The sequence below is a fragment of the Sapajus apella genome, unplaced genomic scaffold, assembly GCF_009761245.1.
Source record: "Sapajus apella isolate SASKATOON/1434 unplaced genomic scaffold, GSC_monkey_1.0 scaffold182, whole genome shotgun sequence".
In the NCBI taxonomy this organism is placed as follows: Eukaryota; Metazoa; Chordata; class Mammalia; order Primates; family Cebidae; genus Sapajus; species Sapajus apella.
The window spans coordinates 696,422-722,670 of NW_022437122.1; the positions used below are offsets into that span (position 1 = coordinate 696,422).

Genomic DNA, 26,249 nt, shown 5'->3' on the forward strand with positions numbered 1-26,249 from the left:
GGTGCTGGTGTGGTTCTGCTGCTGGGATTTCTCTGCGTCTGTGCCCTCACAGCCCACAGCTGTGGTGTATGGGTAGATACTGTTGATGTTTTGGAGTTTAGTTGAGTTAGGATGCATACTAGATGTTCATTAGGTTTTATAGTTGATTGGTTTGATTTGGTTTTAAAAGAACTTCAAACATAGAGAAAAGCTGCAAGTACAATACAGAAACTTTTTTTTTTTTTTAACTTGACTGCTTTTCTAACAAATGAGGGCATTTTACTTTATAACCACCATAGAGCCATCAAAATCAATCCATAGTGATGCTGTAGTCCATCCCACCCTTCAGAGTGGTTAGGCTTGTTGTCCCAATAGTGTCCTTCATGACAAGGAACCTGTTCCTGTTCCAGGTCCTCTCTTTGCTTTCAGGAGTGATGCCCTGCCTGGAGGTGCACGTCTCCTGCACGTTAGGCAGACACTGGCTCTGAGGATTTGGTGCAGGGTGTCTGAGGCTCCTCTGTGTAGAGCTACTCTCATATTTTGTGACTGTCATGTGGAAGTGCTTGGAGGCCCCATGAAGGTTTCACTTCTCAGACAGCTAGCACGTTTGTAGCAGCATGGACTGAGAGCCTTCTGTTTTTCTGGGGGCCCTCAGCTCACTGCACCATCGTCCGTTTTGATGTTCCCCTTGTTACCTTGCCAGCTGGCCTTTGTTGTCTTCTCTGAGCACCTCTTTACTTCTCCACAGATGTTCTGCTTGCCCCTGTGTCTCCCTGCCTCACCCCCTGGTATCTCCATTTCTCCAGGCAGCCCTCGTTCCTCCAAGTGGGGGATGGCATTTAGAAGCCAGGCTCTTAGAGTTGGAGGTTCCTTGCTGTGGGAACTTTGCTGCCCTGGCCCTCCTAGTGCAGCATGGGAGGTTCCACCCCAACACTGCTGCTGCGTGTTCTTATTTCTCATTGAAAACAGTGGTTTCACCCTGGTCCCTCCAAGCTGGCACAGTCCAGCATCCCTCCCCACGTTCGTAGGGCATGGTCTAGCATCCTGCTGCACTCATAGCTTCTGGCTCTGGCAGTGAGAGGCTTGGCTAGGAAGCCCTACGTCCCCTTATTTGGTCAGGATCCCTGTGTTGCGCAGTCCCCATTGCCCCTGCTTCTTTTGGGGGCCTGCTGGGCTGGCACTGCCTGTGCAGGCATGACTGACCGTCCCTCCCGCTGGGTCTCAACTACCTGACTTTAGGAAGGGAGGGATACAGCTTATTCATGTTTTTATTTCCTGATGTTTCGTAAATTTATAACAAATGTTAAGGCCAATAACTTATTTAGAAGACTCAATTAAACGGAGATTGACTTAGAGCACAGTGTGTCAGCTGAACATGATTTCCATTGAAGACTGGCTCATGGGAAATACTCCTCCTTTTTTTTTTTTTTTTTAATTTATTTTTTATTTTTTAGTGGAGTTTTTTTGCTCTTTTTGCCCAGGCTAGAGCGCAGTGGCATCATCTCAGCTCACTGCAACCTCTGCTTCCTGGGTCCAAGTGGTTCTCCTGCCTCAGCCTCCAGAGTAGCTGGGATTACAGGCATGCACCACCACACCCAGCTAATTTTTTTTTTTTGTTATTAGAAATGGTGTTTCACTGTGTTGGTCAGGCTGGTCTTGAACTCCTGACCTCAGGTGATGCACCCTCCTCGGCCTCCCAAAATGCTGGGATTACAGGCATGAGCCACCATGCCCAGCTGACTCCTTCTTTATTTTTGCTTTTAGAGGCTTCTGGTTTTTTCTGATGGCAAATTCAATTAAGGACATGTTTTTATCAATAACAATATTATATTCATAGAAAGCTTAAGACTTTGGGTTCTCTGAGATCAAGTCAGCAATAATGAATTTGATTATTTTTATGTATTTTTTCTCTTCCAAGTTTAGTGTGACACATGGCCTTCAATCTAGCAGAGCACCTGACTGGCCACCATCTACTTGACCTAAGGTGCATGCTGGGACCCTGTGTGAGGACACACTCTGGGGCCCCATGGCCACGGCAGGATGAGCTGCTATTGCACCATAGGAGGCAAGGGCCACATCATTTCAGCTTTGTGTTTAAGTTCATGCTCAGACGCATGATGCCGTCCCATCTGCTGTATTTCTCTGCTCCTCCAGTGGCTGGTGCCTTGTGGCCTGCTCTGTGTGAGCACTGAGATACAAGGACAGCGAAGAAGCCATGCAGCTGGTCCTTGTGGCATTGCCTCCCGTCCTGCTCTTTTGTTTGCTCGTCTTGATGCCTGGTGCCTGGGGCCTGGCAGCGAATGCCAGCCCTTTCTCAGCAGTGATACCAGAAACACCTGTGCCATTTCTTCAGCACTGTTGAGATGGCCGTCAGCAAGACAGAAATCAATGGGCATGGCCATGCTCCAGTTACCTTCTTTTTACAAACACAGGCAGCCAGCTCATAGCTTTTTTACATTCCTTTGTGGACTATTATCAATTTCTATTGGACAGATGTTTCTTCGTGAATAGAGTCAGGTGATGTCTTTGGGGTGGAGCCCCACAGAAGGGATATGATGGTCTTCTCATTGCTCCTTAAGGCAGTTTAGTTTTTGCTTTTACTAGTGATGTGCCAGTCATAAACCTTTTGCAAAGAATGTGATTTTTGTCATTGCAAATACTGATGGTTTAATTAAATAAAACTCTCACATTTTTTTAATATATCTGATCAAATGTAAATACCATACAAATGTAACATTCGCTGTTTGTTTACCTTGAGATTGCATTTACATCCTACTTTTGCCACATTAATTTGACCATGACGTATATAAGCACTCTGTGCCTCAGTTTCCCCTTCTCTAAAATGGGATAATTATTATTCCTGCCTCAGAGTTTCTATGACAGTAGATGAGTTACAGTGTGTAAAGTGCATAGACCAATGCCTTGGCACCTAGCGAGCACATAAACTTTCCACTTTGGGCGTCAAGTGAAAATATATCTCAGTGAGCTGTCTAGAACCTCTCCTACTTAGTTTGTGTTCCCATGGATGAATGTTAATTCATACAAGAATAATTTAGTGCTCAGCACCAACTCTGACCTTGGGTTTTGTTAAAACTCAGATTTAAAACTCAGATTTTAAGCACTGAGCAAACTTACTCTGTAGATGGGAAGGAAAGAACTTTGTTAAGCATGTCACACTTCTCTGAACTCCTTTTATTTGCCAGAAATCACATAGTAATCTGTCATCAGAAGTTATTTTTAGTGATCAGCTGGCAACTTGATTAGATCATCCTTCAAGTTTATTGAATGCAAAGAACTGGGAACCGTTAGACTTCAGAAAGGTTTATGATTAAGTCATTATAATTAGCCCTTCACTTTCTCATGCCCAGACACTCCTTGGGGTTGTGCTTACACAGTGCTCTAGGGTGTTTGTGATTCAGGCAGTGCCGTTACCGAGAAGGAAAGGAGACTCTCAGGCAGACCTGTTCTAGTTGAAGTTGAAGATTTGGAGATTGATTGTCCTTCAGCAGCCACTTCAGGGTGCACACATTTTACTGTGACTCTAGTGATGGTCCTATGCATTGCTTTTCTTGAGTCTGACTCCCCCTCACCCTGTGGTACTGACCCCATCTTTGGTTGTTTACCTCCTCCGTGGACCTGCAGCTGCAGAGTGGCTGGGCAATGGTCTTTGCTTTTCATCTCGGGATTTCTCTTCTTATTTGTACCTAGGGTCTGCCTCCTGGGTATCCTGGCTTGAACAAAAAATGAATGAATCCTGAAAATTGGTACTTAGAATGTACTTTCAGGGTTTAAATACTTCACAGGAGTGAAGTTGTGTCAAAAATCACTGACCAGCTAGTTTTCAGTATGCACAATTTAAATTATTCTAAAGTAAAACATCCTGATCATCTTGGGTGATTATGTTTTCATTCATAATGGCATCATCAAGTGAAAATAGAAAAGCTGAATAAGAAATCACGTGGGTCTTCTTAGCTCACCTCATCTGGAATTTACCTAGAACCTCCCACTGGGCTTGTCGCTATGACAGCTGACCACTCAGTAATCACCAGCCTTTCGTTTCTGCCCCTCACCAGGTACATGGTGCAGTGGCCAGGAGCACGCATCCTCCGGCGTCAGGAGCTGGATGCCTTCCTGGCTCAGGCGCTGTCCCCCAAACTCTACGAGCCTGATCAGCTCCAGGAACTCAAGGTAATTTATCAGCTTCATTGCATTGTCTTGGACAGTCTCGCTTTGGATTTTGATGTAATACAGCTAACTTTCAACAGGCAGAATTGCTAATTCTTTAATTGCTTTAGTGCACTAAACTAATAATACTAATATGATAAGAACTTGAACGATTGCCTTCATGGCAAAAGGAATACTGAATATTCCTTTCTAGTTATGGATTTACTATCCCCAGTTTGGAAATGATTAGTCCCACTGTAGTCAGAGAATGATTTCCCCTTGTTTACCATTGGGTGTTTATTCTTATTTATCACATCATAAAATAAACTTGCTTTTTATATATTAGGAGGGGATTCCAAACCCTGAGAGGGCTTGATCTTAAGAATGTTCTAACATCTAGCGAGGATTCTTTTTCTTATTTCATTTCATTGTTCCTAATTACAACATTAGTTTTCTCTAAACAATATTCTTTGCCCCTCCAGTATTATAAAATCCCTTATAAAAAACCACTTGAAGAACGATGTTACATCATCATTTCTGTGCCCCTTTAAGTCAGCATTTAACATCATATTCCTTTTAATTTTGCCTTCTAGTAATTCCTTTTGTTCTTTGTTTTAACAGTATTGATTTTTCTTCAAGTTGTCACCTAATTTTTCAGTGTGAATATCTTTTTCAATATACTTTCATTAGTTACCTGGTTCACATGGTTGTAATTGCTTTCTAATTTCCATATTAAATTTTAGAAAGTTCAAGACTTTTCAAAGCTGGTTAAATTAGTAGATCAACCTTTTCTTTTCAATGTATAGGATTTTGTTTTTTTCTTTGCCATCAGTTCTTTTGTTTTGTTTTGTTTTACAGAGTTTGATTTGTAATCAGTTAATCTCTTTCCACAAAATTGCCTTCACCTTAGATCTTTTTGGCATTCTTTATGAAGGCATTCTTTCCAGCAGGGGAATTTTAGGCTCACTTTATAGATTTTCAGTATTCAATAGTTGTTGCTTAATAAATTTCTAGTTTTCCCTAAATTATCATGTTAAATTGAGTAATTTGGTGTTAAGTGACCCTCCTCAACTGTGTGGAACTCACCTGAGACTTCTTATGACTTAGAAATAAGCTAAGTAAAAAAACCAAAACTTAGGAGAATTCACTTCAAATTATATTCTTTGCTTTGTAGATCAAGCTTTTCTGTTTGTTAGACAGAAATTATTATTTTTAATGTTTTTGAATTTACGTTTCTGTTTTCAATGTTTGGTCAGGTGTCCCCGTCAGGCAGTGTGGCTGGTGCTAAGTCAGGTCCTTCCCCGTATCCTCACCTGGTTTGTCTCATCACCACCGTCTTCGTCACAGACTGTGCTTCAGGGGGTTGGAGATACTTTTGCTAGAGTGTGGTGCCATCCCTCTACCTCTACTCCTGTTTCTCTTATATAGATTATTACATCAGTATTGACATCCCAGTTCTGAAAATCAGACCGCCAGGTATCAGGTATGCCCACTAAGCCTTATTCACCATCAAGTTACTTTTACTCAAAGTTCATCTTATATTTCATATCCTTTTCATTTTTGGATCAACACATAGGATATAACTTTTGACAATCACACTCTAAGCTTTCATTTTGGTTCTTTTGAGATCTTAGTGCTTTCATGGTTTTCTCCTGGTTCTTCATCTAAAGCCAGACATTTGTAGAGATGTGCTCAGAAAGACATAGGTATGTATAGTAAACTTCAGTCTGACTCATCGATCCTCTGGGTCTTGCTTGTCTGGAGGTCGACAGTTCCCTTTAATAAGAGCAGCCTATACCTGTAAGTGCTTCATTTTCATGATTAGTATAAATTCTGAAAGACCTGTAAGGAAGAATAGCATTTGTTGAGGGGAAAGGCAGTTGTTTGCTTTTTTGTTTTTTAAGATTTAAGATCCTCTCAGCTATCATCAGATTGAGAATTAATAGGAATGATCATTATTTAAATGCTATAAAAATTCCTATGCAGAGCTGAGGGTTCCAAAATTCAGTGTTAGAAAATTAAATTCTAAAATTGCCTTTTCATTTAACCACTAAAATTTTGTGCAATATCAAAAGCAACAACAATGCTTTGTTGTAATACACTATTTCATGGTGTGTGATATAGTCAACTCTTGACTGTTAACTGGTGTGTCTGGGCCTACTACCCAGTTTGTGGATTGCCCAGACCCTGTTTCTCTTCTCCCATTTATCGTCCACTCTGTGGTTGGCCATCAGAGGAGGAAAAGAGGGAGGAAAAACCCAGTGCTGACAGTTAGGACTCTTGTTAACTTTTTCTAATGGGAGGTTTGGTAGGAAAAGACATTGAAACTGTTAGTTACAATGAATTTTTAAGAATTTCATCTCATCCATGCTTTCTTCGTCTGCCATGTCCATGAATAATTGAGAGTGTTCCATGTGGCTCCTTGAATACCTGTGACAGTGATTGATGACCCTCATTTTTCCTGTTATATTTTTTAAGCCCTTCTCCTAGGTTACCAGCATGAATATAATTAAGGTAAAATTAGCACTGACCCTGTGTTTCGAGGAGGGTGGGTAAATAATGAGGAGAAAGAACTTCGTACCATTATAATATTTGTACAGTTTCTTTCTCCCTTGCCTTGACATCCCTATAACTGCCTTAAGTTCTTTTAACAGTTTCACATGCCAAGTGCAGAATATAAAATATGGAAGGAAAATGAAGAGCTTTAAAGACAGTATTAGGGGCCTGCAACATGTCTGTGATATGTGTAAGAGTTATTTTGCATATAGGAAATTTGACAAATTGAAGTAAGAGTCTGTTGCCCAGTAATTAGATGTTGGACAAAGTAACGTCGCTCAAATTTGATTCTTGAGCTAATTGGTCAGAGAGATTAACTTCCGTATTTGTATTTCTTATAAAGTCAGAACTTTTTGTATTTCTCTAGTTGATGAACTTTGGATGATGTTGAATATTTTATCTCAATTGATGTAAAAGAATGAGATTAGAATGTGAGTATTGCAGCCATTTTTATAATCAAGGGTTCAGATTTGGGTTCTCCTAATTACCAGCCCTGTGATCCTGAGCCCACTGTGACCCGTCTGTACAAGGGAATACTATTTAGAGGTGCCTGCGTTCTGTGTTGTTTAGAGATGACAATGACAATGAAAAAAGCAGTGTTTGATACATATTTCTTAAGTACTCCATAAATATTAGATATTATTATTTATATAATTAACATTAGGGAAAGAAAAGCACCATGTAATGTAAGTTTAAAAATTTTTCAAAGGAAGCAGATTTACACCACAATCAGGATTTTATTCAGATTGTTTATGCAAGCTCTTATTCAAAGAACTTTTCTCTTTTAGATTAATGCTAGTTGTCATTACTAAAACCTCTAATTATCTTAGCTATAAACATCATTTAAAAAATTCTTCATGTGCAGAAATCACAAGCATTCCTATACACCAGTAACAGAGAAACAGAGAGCCAAATCATAAGTGAACTCCCATTCACAATTGCTACAAAGAGAATAAAATCAGCAAAAATTCTTAAAAATGTAATCCTTTAATGTTAAGGCCATTTGATACACATGCGTGCACACACACACAGGCATATACACACACGCGCACGCACACTGTAGCCTTGCTGCATTCTTCCTGTCAGCAAATGTGGAGGTTAATAGTTCTAACTAGGGTGCTTCTGTGCCGTATACATCTGCTACTGTTTCTTAAGTTTGGTGTGCAGATAGCCATTTTCCTGGTGAGTGGTTTTGAGTTATATTAGTTGAGTTACATTAATTGTAAAGGTTTGAATCTGGATGTGATCACCAGCCCGTTCCTAAGAAACAACTGCAGGGGCATGGATGTGTTGGCTAATGCCTGTAATCCCAGCACTTTGGGAGGCCAAGGCGGGTGGATCACATGAGGCCACGAGTTCAAGACCAGCGTGGCCAACATAGTGAAAACATGACTGTACTAAAAGTACAAAGATTAGCCAGATGTGGTGGTGCACGTTTATAATCCCAGCTACTTGGAAGGCTGAGGCAGGAGAATGGCTTGAATCCGGGAGGCGGAAGTTGCAGTGAGCCAAGATTGTGCCATTGTACTCCAGTGTGGATGACAGAGCAAGATTCTGTTTCAAAAAGAAACACCGTTAGGTTGGTGCTGCATGTGCTTACACAGAGGGTGTTGGTGGCATTTTGTGTTTGACATTTGGATAGCCATGCAAACAACTTTAGAGCAGCATTTTCTCTCCCTAATCCTTGACCTGGGTTCTCTGTTCTCTGGCGTAGGGCAGAGAGTGAGGCACGGAGGCCCCTGGGTTAGAAGCAGTGGAGTCCCACCTGACTGGAAGGGATTTGTGGTCATTTCCACAGAGCAAGGGGCCAGGACATGGGTGTCCTGGTCATTCATGGGCCACAACTCTGCTTGGGCACTTTCCAGTAGGGTCAGCTCCCTTTTTCTGCCTTGAGAATTCTCCCTTTCTGCAGCTCAGAGGTGGGGGTGGCTGGGGTCTAAATGAATCAAGTACATACATTTTCTCCATTTTATTCTAGTTTGACCTCTCTTCCTCCACTTGGCATATAAATATAAAAATGCATCGAATCCTATCACCCTAGCCTTACCTGCCCCCAAGGGAACGTTTTTTTAGTTCACTTCCCAACAACTACATGGGAAAAGGAGGAGCTGGTGATGTACAGTAGGATCCAGAGGCGTAAACACCTTTTATAAATGGGTGAACAGACTTCTCCAGGTTTTGGAAGGTTAACTGCATTGTTAAAATTTTAAAAAAAAGGTTGGGAAGCAGTGTTAGCCGATAATAGGGACCATTATCACAAACAACAAAAACAGCAGATGATCGTAAGTTTATTAGCATTTGGCACCAGAATGACCTTTTTCCCTTTAATGAAAATCCCTTTTACCTGCCACAAATAGGCTTTGCCTAGATTGATCTCCTGTAAACGTTGCATTCTTGAACAGCCACCAAAGTAGGAAGACAAAAGCCAGAGGAGAGCTAAAATTGTACCCTGGATAATCCACAAACTAGGTCTTTCACATGCAGATGATCAAGAGTTGACTGTACTCGCGTTAGTGTTTCTTCCTCTGCTTATCAGGCACTTGAACCATGGGCTCTACATACAGAAGGCAGGCAGCCAGCAGTCAACACTGAGGGAAGTTAAAGTCTGTGCAAATTCTAGTAGTAGGTATAGTTCGTTGTCTTCTTTCATTTATAAGCTATCCATTTCTCTGGAAGACATTTTGACAGTCTTATTAACAAGTTGCAATTAAAAACATTGACATATAAAATAATGTAAACATAAAGTACAAATTTGTTTTAGAATGTGATTATACCAAGTAATTTTTTAATGTAACTATTTGAAAATGCAGAATCTTAATAGAGTGTTCATTTTTGACACTCTTTCTGTTCATGCATTACCTGTGTGCAGATCTGAAATGTGAAGTGTTATTTCATGAATAAATTGTGGAGCTCTGGACTAAGTTGACCACACATCACTGCTCATTTTGTCACATGTCAGCCTTAAGTACAGTCTTACTCTATACTATGGAACGCTTTATAAGCCCAAACTGAAATACTTGAGTATGCTTATAAAATATTCTCTTAAATTCAAATGTGTTAAATCACATAAGTATTTCTGTTCAAATGAGGCCAGTGTTAGGTCAGTACGAGGTAATGATAGGACTTCTTAGTGGTGCTGTTTTGTTGAGGAATATTTTGTTAACGTTGGAGAGGTTTAGTAAGATATTGTAAGAATTCAATTCTGTAGTACTCTTATTCCATAGAAATTACTCTTTTCAATTTAAAGATTGAGAACCTAGATCCCCGAGGAATTCAGCTGTCAGCTCTCTTCATGAGTGGAGTAGACATGGCTTTGTTTGCAAATGATGCTTGCGGACAGCCAATCCCCTGGGAACACTGTTGTCCTTGGATGTATTTTGATGGGAAACTCTTCCAATCCAAACTCCTCAAAGCCAGCCGGGAAAAGACCCCACTCATCGACCTCTGTGATGGTCAGGTATGCTCGAGGGCTGGGTGGCTGCCTTTAACTGCAATAAAATAAAGCTCATTGGCTAAATCTGTCATCTTTTGTACAATATTTATCATCCTGTGTTTCAGGATTCTGTTTTAGGATAGGCCCAGTGCTGAGTGTCACTAAATCACTTCAGTACCCACAATGAGCCAAGCTCCTGATATAACATTGTTTCTCGTTATTTGTGGTGTAATGTTCTAAAATTCACCTTAAATGCCAGATTAGTGAACACTGAACCATTGCTCCTAGGGAAAATACAAGTTGCTGGGTTCCTTCAAGGCTTTGGTCACATATTTTTGTCAACCAATCAGCATACAATCTTATTTCCTGTACTTTTTTGGTTTAAAGACACCTTATATAATATGGATTGTTGATTGATTATTACTGCATTCACAGCCACTAGCGTCATAACACATGCCTGAACAAAGCTTCTCTAACATACATTTTCTCCATAAGGCACATCACCGCCTCCCTGTGCATTTAGGAACACCAGACAGCACTTCAGCACTATACTTGGGGACCATTTTATTTGTTTTTTTTGTTTTGTTTTGTTTTATTATGAGACAGATTTTCACTCTTGTCGCCCAGGCTGGAGTGCAGTGGGATAGTCTCGGCTCACTGCAAACTCCACCTCCCAGGTTCAAGCGATTCTCCTGGCTCAGCCTCCTGAGCAGCTGGGATTACAGGTGCCCGCCACCATGCCCAGCTAATTTTTGTATTTTTAGTAGAGACGGGGTTTTGTCATGTTGGTCAAGGCTGGTCTTGAACTCCTGACCTCAAGCAGTGCACCCACCTTGGCTTCCCAAAGTGCTGGGATTACAGACATAAGCCCCTGCACTGAGCCAGGGACCATTTTAAACAGTGAAATCACCAATAAAAAAGGACAAAATTGTGAAACACGTGACACTAAATAAACTCTGAAAAGGATTTTTGTTTTCAGCATGAGCTGAAACAAGAAGGCAGCCGTTGTCATGTTTGACCTTAGCTGGGGTCAGTGCATCAGGCAACTAAAGTTTTTGCCATGTACTGCACAAGTCTGCAGATGACCAGAAAGCAACCATGAGTATTGATTTTTGTGTTTACAGATAAATGTTAGCAAGTAGGCAAATTTGCAGACATAGAATTCATGAATAAAGAGGGCCAACTGTACAGTCGATAGATCTTATTTCTTTAGTGCTCATTTAAATTCAATTAAAACCTTGTGGATGGCATTTTCACATGCTGGTCCTTGACTTCCAGGCTGAGCAGGCTGCCAAGGTAGAGAAGATGCGCCAGAGCGTCCTCGAGGGGCTCAGCTTCTCCCGGCAGAGCCACACGCTCCCTTTCCCGCCACCTCCTGCCCTGCCCTTCTACCCTGCCTCTGCATACCCCCGGCACTTTGGGCCTGTCCCACCCTCTCAGGGCAGGGGCAGAGGCTTTGCAGGTGAGTTGATTGGAACTTGTTCCTGTGGGTAACAGATGCCAGATGCCTATAAAGAATGTGCAGCCCTTATAGGCAAGCCCATCTGTTGTGTTGACCTTGTCATTGTTGGTCTTGGAGATCCCGCAGCAGCAGTTCTTCAAGTCCGTGAGGAGCAAGTTTGAGCCTGGAGATTAGGGGAGAGGGACCTGCTGATGCTGATGCAAAAGCTGCATCGTAAAATCTGTCAGTCAGTCTGAAAACTCCACTCACATTTTAAGATATATATATTTTTATCATGTGTAAGGGAAAATAAACCCACCCAGGTCAGAGACAGCCATCTTTCCAGACTCATCTCTCAGGGTCCATCCTGAGCCCCATGTCAGTGCCCTGTTTCATGACCCACTGCAGGGAGGGTGGCCTTTCAGTGCTGGTCCCCAGGGACCATGGGCGCAGGACAGCCCTCCGCGGCAGCTGGAGGAGGCAGGGGCCACTCTGCCTGAACACCCAGCAGGGCCCTGAGTCCTGTCCCTTACACTTCTCCCCTCTCTCTCTACCCCGGGTCCCACAGGCGTCTGTGGCTTTGGAGGCCCCTATGGGGAAACGGTAGCAACAGGCCCCTACCGTGCCTTCCGTGTGGCGGCAGCATCGGGACACTGCGGAGCCTTCTCAGGCAGTGACAGCAGCAGGACTAGCAAGTCCCAGGGCGGTAATTATACCCACCCCTTCCCAGAGCTTCTGCCTGCCAGCACTTCCTTCGCTCCATCGTCTGGCGCCTTCCTTCCTGTCCTCATGAGTCCCTCCTCCAGCAGAACGGCCTTTCTTCTGGGTCCCTGCTCTGACCCTCCTTGACCGCTCCTCCCGAGACTCTCTGCTCTCAGGTCTCGGCAGCGGCTCTGCTGTGGCCAGTCTCTCCTTTCAGGGTAGGCCACTGAGTGTCCACCTAGAACAGAGCCTTTCTGTGCACCTGACCATCGCCTCGTGTTCATAGGATGAGCTGCTGACTAATAGTGGCGTTTCTTTCCCAAGCAGCCATCTTTTGGTAAAGATTATCCTACTTGTATAGAATATTCTAATGGTCACAGAATTCCTGACATAAAAAGTCTGTCACAGTTTGTTTCACAGAAACATTTTTAAACAAAGATCTAATGTTGGGAATATAAACAAGGCAGTTTACTATAGATTCCCAGTGCTTCTCTTTGCATTTGTATTAGGCTTGCAAAGGAGAAAAGGGTCTTAACATTTAGCATAGGAAGCAATGTCTTAACATTTAGCATAGGAAGCAATGTCTTGTGGTGGTGCTGTAATTGGAAGCCAGTGACCTGTGTCTTTGTCCTAATCCCATGTTTTGGGACTGCAGATCTAAATCTGCCCATTAAGTCACATAACAGGACTGAGTGTTCAGATGTGATTTTTGGAGTCACATTGAGGATGGGCAAGCCTTTCTCTCTTGATCTATGATTTTCCAACTCAGTTACATGGGGTAGTTAGGGAGGCCAGCAAGGGACACTGTGTGGAAAGGTGACTCTTGGCAGACTTGGCGATGGGTCAGTCCTTCTGTCTGCAACCTCAGATTGCCTCTGCTTTCCCTGGTGCAGCTGCATGCCCCTCTGCCTCCTCCGTCCGCCCACCAGCCTCCTGCAGGGTACTACTCTGCTCTGTGACTGCTACTCATGCAGCTCACAGCTGTGTTTTCTCTCTGTTTCTTGATTTGCTTCAGCTCCTATTAGTGCCTTGAAACTGAAGCTGGCCTGTAGTTGGGATCAAAGATGGAGGGAGAGGGGAGACTACTATGGATAGTGTGGGGTAAGAAGTGAACTCTTAGACTGGAATGATAAAAGCAACCTGCTTCCAAACTTTCTTAAAATTGTGTCTGGAACTCAGATTTGCATTGCCCAGTGTAGTAGCTGCTGGCCACATGCTCTGTTGAGTACATCAACTCTGGCTAAAATGTGTAAAATATCAGATTTTAAAACTTAAAATGGGAAGCAGACTAAAATAGCTCATCCATTTTTTATCTTGAGCCAGGCACAGTGGCTCATGCTTATAATCCCAGCACTTTGGGAGGTCAAGGAGAGAGAATTGCTTGAGGCAGGAGTTCAAGACCAGCCTAGGCAACATAATGAGACCCTTGCCTCTACAAAAAAATTTGAAAAGTTAGCCAGGTGTAGTTGTACACACCTGTAGTCCCAGCTACTCAGGAGGCTGAGGTGGGAGGATCGCTTGAGCTGGGAGGTCAAGGCTGCAGTGAGCCGTGATCATGACACTGCACTCCAGCCTGGGTGACAGAGCAAGACCTTGTCTCAAAAAAAAAAAAAAAATTTTTTTTTTTTTCTTGACTGCTTGTTGCAATAGTATTATTTTGGATACATGGGGTTAAATAAATGTATTATTAAAACGTCTTTCCTCTGTTTATTTGTACATTTTTCATGTAGCTACAAGAAAATATAAAGCTCGTTGTAGGTTTCTGTTGGACAAAGCTGAATTGCCTCAGCTAACACCAAGAGGACAGTTTATTATGATCCATTCCCACTGTTAGAAAACAAGATGCTTGGGGCTCTGGTTTTGCTTATTTTTTTGTTTTTAATCAGAAGTTTTGCGGCCAGTTAGCAATTTGAGAATTTTCTTAGGTCAGAAAACTTATAATTTGCAGCAATTAAAAGAAATTAGTAAATTCTATTTGTGACTCTGCTTAAGGAAATTCTAATTTAAAAATAGAATAAGAAATACAGGCTAGATTTATCGATTCTATGATGTTTGGTTAAGGTAGTAAACCTGGAAGTATTTGCCTAAAGAGAAAACATTCTGAGTTTGCAGATTTCCATCTTGGTAATATAGAAGGCATGCCATATGTACCGATGACAACACTTTATTGAATCTTTTTCTATCTAAAAAGGCTTGCACATTTGCAGTTGTAACCTAATTCAGTTGTCATGGGTTCTTCACAATAAAGTCAAACAGTGTGCACATAGATACACTACATAATACAAAATTTTACAAAGCAGGAGAAAGTAGCTTCATGGTAAATGTAAACCAAAATTGAAAAGATGTTTCTTGCTGTGCCTTTTTGCTATTCTTAATTCTGTGATTGTAAAGATCTTGTCTTTTCGCATATTTTTTGTGCAGGAGTCCAACCTATACCTTCTCAGGGAGGCAAACTAGAAATAGCTGGCACTGTGGTTGGCCACTGGGCTGGGAGCAGGCGGGGCCGTGGGGGCCGGGGGCCTTTCCCCCTGCAGGTGGTTTCTGTCGGAGGACCAGCTAGAGGGTAAGTTCTGAGCCATGAGAATGTCTTTAGTATAAATAAAGAATACAGCTTCTAACTTGCTTTTTTGACTTGGGAGTTCAGTGGGAAAATTTTTATATCATTAGATACATTCTTGTTTAATATCATTTGTATTTATTTAATTATTTAGTTTTAATTTATGTATTTATTTTGAGACAGGGTCTCACTCTGTCACCCAAGCTGGAGTTCAGTGGCACAATCACAGTTCAGTGTAGCCTCAACTTTCTGGGCTCCAGCAATCCTCCCACTTCAGCCTCCCGAGTAGCTGGTATCACAGGCATGTGCCAGCATGCCTGGCTAATTTTCGTATTTTTGGTAGAGACACGGTTTCGCCTTGTTGCTCAGGCTGGTCTTGAACTCCTGAGCTCAACCAGTCCACCCGCCTGGGCCTCTCAAAGTGCTGGAATTACAGGTGTAAGCCCCTGTGCCCAGCCTTTAATATCATTTATAATGCTTGCAATCCCATTTATAGTATTATATAATTATTTAAGTAGCCATTATTAAATAACCATACAATTTTCAATTATCCAGGTACCTTAACAATTTTTTAAAAGTAGTATTATTAAAGTACTGGTTTTCAAATCAAATGCATTGGATATGGAGGGCTGTAGCTCAGGGGTAGAGCATTTGACTGCAAATGCAATGGATATGAACCAAAAAAATAAGATTGATTCCTTGGAATAAATCTTCCCTATGATCATACTTAACCTGTTTATCCCTAGTGTTCCATTATTGGAACACTAAGCATGTGGGAGTTATTTATGTCCTGCTCAAGGTCATTGCCAAGGTTTGATAAAATTCAAAAAATTGCAACCCCCTGCATAAATGGGTTAATTCAGTGCTTCATAAAGTGTAAGACTGGATGGCTTTAATATCATTTGGTATTATTTTAAATGTCTGTAACAGATTTAAGTGTTTATTGTTGTCCTTTTTTATTCATTTAGGCGTCCAAGAGGAGTTATTTCCACCCCAGTGATTAGAACATTTGGAAGAGGTGGAAGGTACTATGGCAGAGGTTACAAAAACCAGGCAGCGATTCAGGTAAGAAGACAACATGGTGTTTGTGCCAGTTCAGTGCCCTCAGGGATGTCTCCTGTCTGAGCTTGCACTTCTTGTGCCTGTGCTCAGACAGGGGCTGCGAGGATAATGCTTTAGCTGTCAATCCTCTAACACCATAACTGGCACGTAGTTGCTCACCAAATGTCCGTTTCCTAGAGCCCAGATTGTTTGCTGTTGAGTGCTTCTTCAGGTTGTCTCTCCCCTTTTCCATGACCTGTGTCTCTGGTGGCGTCCTGCCTGGTGTGGCATGATGGCCCAGGTGCACCTTGGAGATTGCCTGGCCCTGTCAGAGCTTGAACAACCACTTTCAGTTCTTGGTTTCCTCTTTTTTTTGCGATGTAGTCTCGCTCTGTTGCCCAGGCTGGAGTGCAGTAGTGCAGTCTGGGCTCACTGCAACCTCTACCTTCTGAGCTCAAGTGATTCTCCTCTCTCAGCCTTCTGAGTAGCTGGGAGTATAGGCGCGCCCCACCACACCCAAATGAGTTTTGTATTTTTAGTAGAGATGGGGTTTCACCATGTTGGCCAGGCTGAACCTTTGACCTCAGGTGATCTGTCTCCCTCGGCCTCCCAAAATTCTGGGGATTACAGGCATGAGCCACCGTGCCCAGCCAGTTTCTTGGTTTCTTTAATGGGAAACATTTCAGGACTGGTCTGAGCATGGACAGGTCTTATTACCACAGCACTGTTCACCATTCCTAGTGTTCTGTGAAAGAACTGGCGTGGAGCGGGAAGTATATCCACACCTGGAGCTCTGTTTTTTCACACGTAAACACGCACATACATCTAAGGTTTTGTTTTTAAATATAGGATTGTCATGAATTTCTGTTGATGTTTCTAATTCAAACTGAGGACTACAAGGCCTTTAAAAACCTACTGTCATGTATCTGTATGTCCTTTCTTCTGTACCGAGTCACTGTAGGCTTTTCCTGCAGACAGCACTAGGGAGGAAAGGTGCATAAGCACAGGCACATGTATGTACTGTGCACACATGTACCTATGTACACAGGCATACACTATATATACATAACATGCTGTCCCCACCAATGAATGACATTATAGTTTATACTGAATCTTCCAATTCAAATGTAGGACTTCAAGACTTCTACTTAACTTCTACTTATTATCTAAATGTCCGTTCTTCCTCCCTGAGAATCTTGGTTCTTCAGAAGTCAGAAAAGGCTGGGCACAGTGGCTCATGGCTGTAATCCCAGCACTTTGGGAGACTGAGGCAGGCAGAGTAGGAGTTTCAGACCAGCAGGCAATATGGCGAGACCTCGTCTCTGCAAAAAATCAAAAATTAGCTGGGCATGGTGGTAAGTGCCTGTGGTCTCAGCTACTCAGGAGGCTGAGGTGGGAGAATTGCTTAAGGCTGCAATGCGCTGAGATTGTGCCACTGCACTCTAGCCCGGGTGACAGAGCAAGACGGTGTCTCAACAACAACAAAAAAAGTAGTAGTCAGGAGTTGATGAGATTGGATATACAAAACTAATTATTGACTTTTTCCATACTGTACACACAGCAGGCTCGGAATGAATACTACCATTACCAGCCTAAATTACTGAGAACAGTTAAAAGGAAGTGTTTGCTTCTCATTCTCCCTTACCATTCTTGCATTTCTACAAAAAGTAGCTGTGCTTTTCTTACCTACATTATCTGGGCAGCCAGCCGTGACCTACTGTACATTCCCTTTTTACCTCAGCTGCCTTGGTTCTAGAAACACCTTCATGTCTCATACCCCTACCAAGCCTTGTGTCTGTGCGTCCATTTTGGCTCCTGAAACCCTTTCTTTAGTAGATTCTCAGGAAGGGTTCCTCAGGAAGAATGTAGGAATAATATTAATTTGAAAACAGTTTATTTTCCTTATAACTGGAAGCATCGGCTCACATTTTCTTTCCTCAAGTGTCTTATGTTGCTTCATTTTCTTTCTTTTTTTTTTTTTTTGAGTTGGAGTCTTGCTCTGTCACCCAGGCTGGAGTGCAGTGGCACAATCTCGGCTCACTGCAACCTCCACCTCCTGGGTTCAAGTGATTCTCGTGCCTCGGTCTCCTGAGTAGCTGGGATTACAGGCATGTGCCATCACACCCTGCTAATTTTTGTATTTTTAGTAGAGACAGGGTTTCACCCTGTTGACCAGGCTGGTCTCAAACTCCTGAACTCAGGTGATACGTCCGTCTCGGTCTCCCAAAAGTGCTGGGATTACAGGCATGACTCAACACGCCTGGCGCTGCTTCATTTTCTTCTGGCATGAAGCTCTGTTCTCAAAAATGGATAATAGTCTAATTTTTTCCCCTTCGAAGTCACTTGCTGTTTTGGCCTAAATGCCCAAACTGTTTTTGTGTCTCAGTAAGAGTTTAATGACTTTCCTTCACAGTGCCCTGGGACTGGTTATTCTGGATCAGGGCACTCAGTATGAAAAGCATGCTTTCCAAAGATAATTTCACATTTCATTTTATTTTAGAAAGTTTCCTTGAATTAATAGTTTTTTAAAAAAAATTTTGTCTTTTGTTTCTTTTTAAATATATGACTCACATACATGATGTTTACCTATTTTAAAGTACAGTTCAATGGTTTGTTTTTCTCAGAGACTAAATTTTAGAGGTAGTTTCAGGTTCACAGCAAAATTGAGCAGAAGGTGTAGAAGCAGAAGGCAGAGTTCCATCTCCTCCGTGCAGGCACACACACAACTCCTCCATTGTCAACCTCTCCCACAGAGGGGTCCCTTTGTTACATTCTGTGACCCTACATTGACACATCCTTTTCACACTAAGTCCACAGTTGACATTAGGGTTCATTCTTGGTGGTGTGTACTCTGTGGATTTGAACAAATGTATAATGGCATGTATGCACCAATATAGTTTCACACAGAATAATTTCACTGCCCTAAAATCCTCTGTTCTCTGCTTGTTCATCCCTTCTTCCTCCCATCTGGGTAGTTACCAGATCTTTTTTGTCCTGAATGTCACATAGTTGTTAATCATATAGTGTGTAACCTTTTCACATTGGCTTCTTTCACTTGACAATATGCATTTAAGTTTCCTCCATATCTTTTCATGGCTTCACAGTTCTTTTTTTTTTTTTTAGCACTGAGTAGATTATATTGTCCGGATGTACAAGTTTATTCATTCACCTACTAAGGGACATCTTTGTTGCTTACAGTTGGGGCACTTATGAATAAAGCTGCTATTAACACCCATGTGCAGTTTTTCATGTAGACATAACTTTTCAGCTCCTTTGGGTAAATATCCATGAACATGACTTTGGGATTTTATAGTAAGTGTGTTTTGTTTTGTAAGAAACCACCAAACTATCTTCCAGAGTGGCCATAACATTTTGCATTCCCCATAGCAATGAATGAGAGTTCCTGTTACTCCACATCCTCTCCAGCGTTTGGTGGTGTCAGTATTCAGGATTCTGGCCATTCTCATAGATGTGTAGTGGGAGCTTTTTGTTTTAGTTTGCATTTCCCTGATGACTTACGATGTGGAACATCTTTTCATGTGTTTATTTGCCATCTGTATATCTGTTTGGGTCTTTGCACCGTTTCTAATTGGGTTGTTTGTAATTCAGTGTTTTTAATTTATTCTCAAAGTCAAGCAGCCATCACCATTAATTCCAGAACATTTATCACTGCACAAGAAACCCCTTGTCCATTGTAGTCACTCTCCAATCTCCCCACCCTCACCCCTCAGCCCCTGGCAATCATTGATCTATTTTGTGTCTCTGGATTTTTCTGTTTTGTATATTTTGTATAAATATACACGTTGTGGTGTGTATCAGCATTTCATTCCTTTTTATTGCCGAATAGTGTTTCATTGTGTGGAAAGACATATTTATGTATCCACTCATTTGTTGATGGACAGTTGGTTGTTTCCACCTTTTGGCTGTTACAGATAATAGTATAAGGAACATTCATCTACAAATCCTTGTGTGGGTTTGTGTTTTCAGTTCTTTTGTGTATATGCCTACAAGTAGAATTTCTGGCTCACATGGTCACTGTATGTTTAACCATTTGAGAAACTGCCAGACTGTTTTCTAAAGCAGCTGCACCATTTTACATTCCCACCAGCAGTGTACAAGGACGCCAGTTTTTCCACATCCTTGCCAAAACTTGCTGTTTTTCTTCTTTTTGGTTTTAGCGTTCCTAGTGAATGTCAAGTATTATCTCATTGTATGTGGGTTTCTTTTTTGTTGTTGTTGGTTTTGAGATGAAGTCTTGATCTGTTGCCTAGGCTGGAGTGCAGTGGCATGATCTCAGCTGACTGCAACCTCCGCCTCCCGGGTTCAAGCAATACTCTTGCCTCAGCCTCCCGAGTAGCTGGGACTACAGGCATACACCACCACGCCTGGCTAATTTTTGTATTTTTAGTAGAGACTGAGTTTCACAATGTTGGCCAGGCTGGTCTTGAACTCCTGACCTCATGATCTGCCCGCCTCGACTTCTCGAAGTGTTGGGATTGCAAGCGTGAGCCATCGTGCCTGGCTCGTTATGGTTTTGATTTGTATTCCCTGTCTTCATTTCCTTCCAATTTAAAGATCTTTTCTTCCCTTTTATCTTCTTTGGATATTTGTTCTTGTATTTCTTCTAACTTAGTCTTCATTTCTGTAATGAAGTTTTTCTTTTTATTTTGAATTCTTCTCTAAGTTTTTTCACTTCATTCCCAGTCTTTTAGCTTGATTTCTGCTGTTCTTTCATGTCTTCTATCATTTTATCAACCTGTTTTGAAGTCAGAGGGGGTACTTCTGGTCCTTTTGTGAATCTTTCTGATGTGCTTTGTTGTGTGTGGACCTGTGACTTCACTCTCTTCTCCCATTTCTCACAGTGTTGTGTGTGATTCCACCTGGTACTTTCCACTGTGCATCCTGGGAAGGTTGGAGGATGTGGGCAGCTTTGCTCTTCCTTTGTGGCTTTCATCACATGTTAAAAATATGCCAGTTGCTTCCTGAGAATTTCTAGGCTTTCTCTATTTGTTGTCCCCATTCATCCCATTTTTATTCCACTCCCAGCACTTGCCCTTGGTGCAGAGCCCCATCCTGTTGCTTGGTCAGTTCTCAGAGGACACACAGTGGAGCAGAAGATGCCACACCACACACAGTGCATTTGGTGGTGGCATGAGGAACCTGCTCCTGGTGGCAAAGGCTTATGGTTGTAGAAAGAGGGGATGTCTGTTTCCAAATAGGTGAAAGCCACTTTCCTTCCCAGTCCCCTCACCCTCTGTGCACACCCCTCCCCTGTCACTGGGAGGGACTCCTTTGAGTGTCCCTAACAGGCCTGTATTATGGCTCCTGCAGCAAGCATCCATAGGTACCCACTTCCAACTTCTGATGATCCTACCATACGTGCTGACTGAGTCCTGTAGTGGACTCTCGCTGACAGTGAGGGCTCTGAGGTTTGAAAGGATACGTTAAAATCTTCAGAATTATTTGTTTACTTCTTGGTCTGCTCTATATCATTAATATTATTTTTTGAAGCAGAGTCTCACTCCCATCCGCTTCAGCCTCCCAAAGTTCTGGGATTACAGGCGTGAGTCCCGTGCCCGGTAGTCTTGCTGTACTTTCATGTTTGATATTATTTGTCTCCAGGTTCGAAGAAAATGATGATTGTATTTACTTATGGAGAAGCGTGCATTAGTACTTCTGAACTCTAGGGTTGGAAGCTAACATATATGTTGTAGGAGAGTATGTGGGGACCTTTGGTTTATTGAGGTCATTTCTTAGGCAAGGGTCACATCTCCGTCTGGGTTGAATGAATGGACTTTGTCATCAAGAAGGCAAATACCCTGGTTTTCAGAATAGGAGGCCTAGAAGATGCCGGAAGGTACCACCATCTTTGTTGGGAAGGGGATGCGATGGCAAGCTGGAAGATTCCTGTTCTCATCTGTAAAATGACCGTTTGAAGGTGAAAACCATCCAGGTTTTCTTCAGCATTGAGTCAATCTATGACAGTGACTCTCAGCCCTGGTGACTGGCTCCCAAGGGACATTTGGAGATGCTGATTGTTATAACCTCGTGTGGGCACTGGCTTTTAATGGGTGAAGCCTAGGGATGCTGTTAAACACCCTATGGTATATGGGACAATCCCACCACAGAGAATGAACAGAGCCACCGTACCATATGCTAAGGTTGAGGAGCCCTGGTCCAATGATAGAAGCAATTCAAGATCTGTCTTCAGTGCCCTCACAGAGAGCCATGTCTTTCAGAAAATGTGCTGGATTAGTCTCAAGATCCTTTTTTTTTTTTTTTTTTCCAGATAATTATTTTTAAACCTATTAGGAACGGGGAAGACCCATTCAGAAGAGATAGTTCACAAACACGTGGCAATTATCAATGCAGATTTCTTATTGAGGTTCCCCAGCAATGACTGTTATTCCCCAGTGGAAATGGGGTGTGTGCACTGCTGCACATCACAGGCAGATGTGGGAGACCCTGTTTGTTTTGTGGTGCTGGGAATAGTAATTTTAGAGAAGACTTATTGAGGGGCATTTTCTTATTTTAAACAATTTGGTGCCATACAAAGGATTAGACCAGAGCTCCTGAAGTAGGAATCTCCCTCATTTTCAGGGTATTAACTACAGAGGAGTTGAGGGAAGGGGCCATGGAGAGAGCTGATTGAGACAGGTAGAGATTATACACCTAAAAGTCAAAGCAAAGCCAGGGTTAGAGGGACCCCACTGGGCATTTTCTGTTCTTGAATCTGCAGAGAGTGTCATTAGGCCAAAATTGGCATCCTGTCTCTTCTGCCATTTATCAGAAAGAAGCCACCTTCTCATTTGTTGTCCTTTGTTTTAAACAGGGCAGACCTCCTTATGCTGCTTCAGCAGAAGAAGTGGCCAAAGAACTTAAGTCAAAATCTGGGGAATCGAAGTCCTCTGCTATGTCTTCAGACGGGTCCCTGGCTGAAAACGGAGTGATGGCCGAGGAGAAACCGGCTCCCCAGATGAACGGGAGCACGGGTGACGCCAGGGCCCCCAGCCACTCTGAAAGTGCCTTGAATAATGACTCTAAAACGTGCAATACAAATCCTCATTTAAATGCACTAAGTACAGACAGCGCTTGCCGCAGAGAAGCTGCTCTGGAGGCAGCTGTCTTAAATAAAGAAGAGTAAACTTATTTTTTATAGAGGGTGAAGGATGCTGGAAGGGTAAAGATTTAGGAATATCTGGAGAGAGAGAGCCTGCAGTTATGTACATTTTGTCCTTTCCGTAAGAGAAAAATGAGGACTTTGGAAATTCAGATCCCTCTTTGATATCAGAGATTTAAACAACACATTTTTAGTTTTAACCAGTTGTAGTCAAAATGCTACAATAAAACAAAAAAGAGAAAGAAAATGAAGAGCATTTGACTCCCGCACTTAAAATGAAGTACACATAAAGTTTAAACTGGTTATGACAAAAGCCTATAGTTGTGTTTCTTGAACTATAAAGAAAACAAATTTTGGCAGTCTTTAAGTATATATAGCTTAAAATATAATTTTTAGCATTTGGCACCATATGTATGCCATTATATTTGATTTTGCATTACTGTTTCACAATGAAGCTTTCTTTAAGGCTTTGATTTTTATGATTATGAAAGAAATAAGGCACAACCACAGTTTTTCTTTCTTAAATTTCATCACTGTTGATGTGGTTCTTTTGTGTTAAAAAAGAAAAGTGCAACTATCAAAACTAAAAAATTATAGAGTAATATTGCCGTTCTGCTGATTTTAAATATACAATACATCATACATACTTTACAAGCAAGTTAAATGGAGATAAAGTTGAAATCATAGAAGATGCAAATGACCTTTCAAAATCAACACAATGTGTTCTGAAACTTTTCGTGACTAATACCATGCATCTGTGATCAATGAACTATGTGGTTTTGAATCGGATGTAGACCATTAGTACTACTACTTGAGCTAAACTTCTGCATGGTTCATAATTTTTAAAGTGTGTAGTTAATATGCATGTTATCGTCCTTTCTTCCATTCTTACCAGTATGTGCCCATTTGCAAAACAAAAATGCTAATAATCAGTAATAGTCCTATAAAAGATGTTAACTCTGTTTAGTCATTGACTGATCTTGCTCTAACCTTAAAATTTTGTGATTATTGACCTCTGTTGCATTTATTCTAAAGCCCCCCCAAAAATTATCTAGCCGTTTCGAATATCAACATTACCCTGGTGTACTCACTGCTGTATGCATTATTGTTCTTTGTTGCTGTTTTATGCCTTCATATTAGCAAATATGAAATTCTGTGAAAAAAAAAAAAAACCCTTTGATCTTTAAAAAAAAAAAAACCACCCCCCCTCTGTAGCAGGAAACAAATTGCTTGTTCTTGAGAACTTTCCCATCAAGAATTTAGTAGAAGCAGGTATACTTCTATCATTTTGATGTTTTTGTTAATGTTTCCAAACAATGTACTTTGAAATCAGAATCACTTCTTATCGTTTTCATATACTTCTGATGCTCTTCATCACATTAGTGATCAGAAATGAGGTGTAATTCCCCAACCCCTGCCCGCAAGAGCTAAGTAGGATCTTACTGTAAGTTGAAGGGAGTTTTACCCTAACTCATGGATTGTGCAAGAATGAACTGCTGTTGGGTTTGATTGACTGTCGATGGATTGTGGTGTGGTGTATCTGAAGGCTATTGAATGCAACTTACAATGCTTAATAAAAATCTTTATTCTTTTAGTATAAAGTATGGTGTGGCTTTTAAATTCGCTTGTAAAAGCTAATTTTGTCGAGGTTTAATTCAAATAGAAACAATTACTGAAAAGCTTGATCAGATAACCAAAGTTTAAAAATATTGTACCCTTTCAAAGTAATTCCAGGTTTCTGGCTTAGAGGAACATTAATACATGGTTAATTTGTTTGATAGTTAAGTTTCAAGCAACCAAAGGGATAAAAAAAAAATTCTCTCTGATAAAGCAGATTTACAGAAAAGGTTTTCTCAAGCCCCAAGGACGCAATAAATTTGACTCCACCATGTTTTAAAAGCTGGATGTCACAAGTGTAGCCGGTTTTCACGCCATCCTTCTGACCGAGGGCTCTTCTCTGCAGCCTGACAGGAGGTCCCTGTACCCAGGTCCGCCGAGCGCCTGGTGAGACGCTCCCCGTGCTGCCCTCTAGTGGGGGCTGGCGGGCTAACGGCGCTGGAGGCGGCCAAGAGAGCCGCGGCGATCCCGCTCCAGAGAGGGGCTGGCGCTCGCCCGGGGGCGCGTTTCCTTCCTGTGAAAGGGCGGGCGGGGCCTTGCGTGGCGCTTCCCGGTCCGCCAGCGCGCAGGCCCGGGTGCGTGCGCAGCCCGCGGGGCGGGGCGGGGTCGGTGGGGCCTGCTCTCCGGAGTTTCCTCCCGCGGCCGAGCCCGAGCCGATGAGGCCTGTCCTGTTTGCGTGGCCGGCGCCGGGCTCCGCAGAGACCCGTCTTCCCCGAGACGGCATGAGGAGACCCCGGAGCCCGAGTCCCAGCAAGGCCCGAGCCGAGCCAGTTTCTCCACCTAACACCCCGAGAGCTCTGCTGGTCCTGGCTGTTCAGACCCCAGACGAATGCACCCCTGGTTTTTACGGGGTGGGCTTTCAGAGTTTGAAGGAAAGGAAGCCAGCCTCACTCCAGGGCCTCTTCCCACGCTGACTCCTCCGTCCCTGACGGAGGCTCCCTGTTTCCCGGCCGTGGCTGAGCCCCTCTGCGGCAGCCTCCCGGTGGCGGGCCAGCCAGCCCGTCTCTGTGCTGTGGGAAGATGGGGGCGCCCGGACGTCTCCATCTTTAAAAACACCGTTCTCCTGGGGACCCTGCCTGTGACGGGAACAAGTCAAACCCACTCTGGGTCGCGAGTGCCTGGCAGAGGCACAGCGTTTGGAGGAGCACTTTTCAGGCCCACCAGCTTCCACCGCCCATTGCAGTGCCTCCCCCACCGGGACAACCACGCGGTTTTCTTGCCTCTCTCTAGGTGCAGGTCCACCCCACTTGAGAATGGCAAACTGACGGGGGACAATCCTCTGGCTTCAAGAGGGGAGAGGGATGGGCTTCTGAACAGTCTCAGAAGCAGGAGAGCGCGCATGACAGGCAGGTGCGCCTTCCTTCCTGTGGCTTTCATCTCTTAGTTGCAATTGCTGTAGGTGAGAGAGCAGCACGTGCTCTAGGTCACTCTCAGCAGGGACTAGGCTGGAACCCAACCCTTAGCTCTAAGTTGGGTCTGTCTACCTGCTCCTAAGGCCCGAGTAGGTGCAGGCTCGGGAAGGAGAGAGGAAGGGAGAGGGTGCTGGGGCTCCAGCAACCCTGTGGCTGGAACAAAGAGGCCAAGGACACCCCTTCTGGCTGGCGCCATGCTGGCCACTCCTCCCACACCACCGGAATTG

The 26,249-nt window shown here is 42.8% G+C and overlaps 1 protein-coding gene across 5 annotated transcripts in view; it reads left to right on the top strand.

The window, feature by feature from the left end:
- The window catches only part of FAM120A (family with sequence similarity 120A), a 119,504-nt gene extending 94,910 nt beyond the window's left edge, over positions 1–24,594 (top strand). For 2 of the 5 annotated variants that reach the window (XM_032268525.1, XM_032268527.1), the window contains exons 12-18: positions 4,053–4,167; positions 9,947–10,156; positions 11,411–11,594; positions 12,142–12,279; positions 14,697–14,838; positions 15,801–15,897; positions 22,706–24,587. In XM_032268525.1, the coding sequence (XP_032124416.1) occupies positions 4,053–4,167; positions 9,947–10,156; positions 11,411–11,594; positions 12,142–12,279; positions 14,697–14,838; positions 15,801–15,897; positions 22,706–23,017 (1,198 nt within the window). In that variant the 3' untranslated portion in view covers positions 23,018–24,587. Of the gene's footprint in view, positions 1–4,052; positions 4,168–9,946; positions 10,157–11,410; positions 11,595–12,141; positions 12,280–14,696; positions 14,839–15,800; positions 15,898–22,705 lie in introns of all 5 variants that reach the window. The other 3 variants (XM_032268528.1, XM_032268530.1, XM_032268529.1) reach the window with 3 other exon arrangements.
- The last annotated feature ends 1,655 nt before the right edge of the window (positions 24,595–26,249 follow it).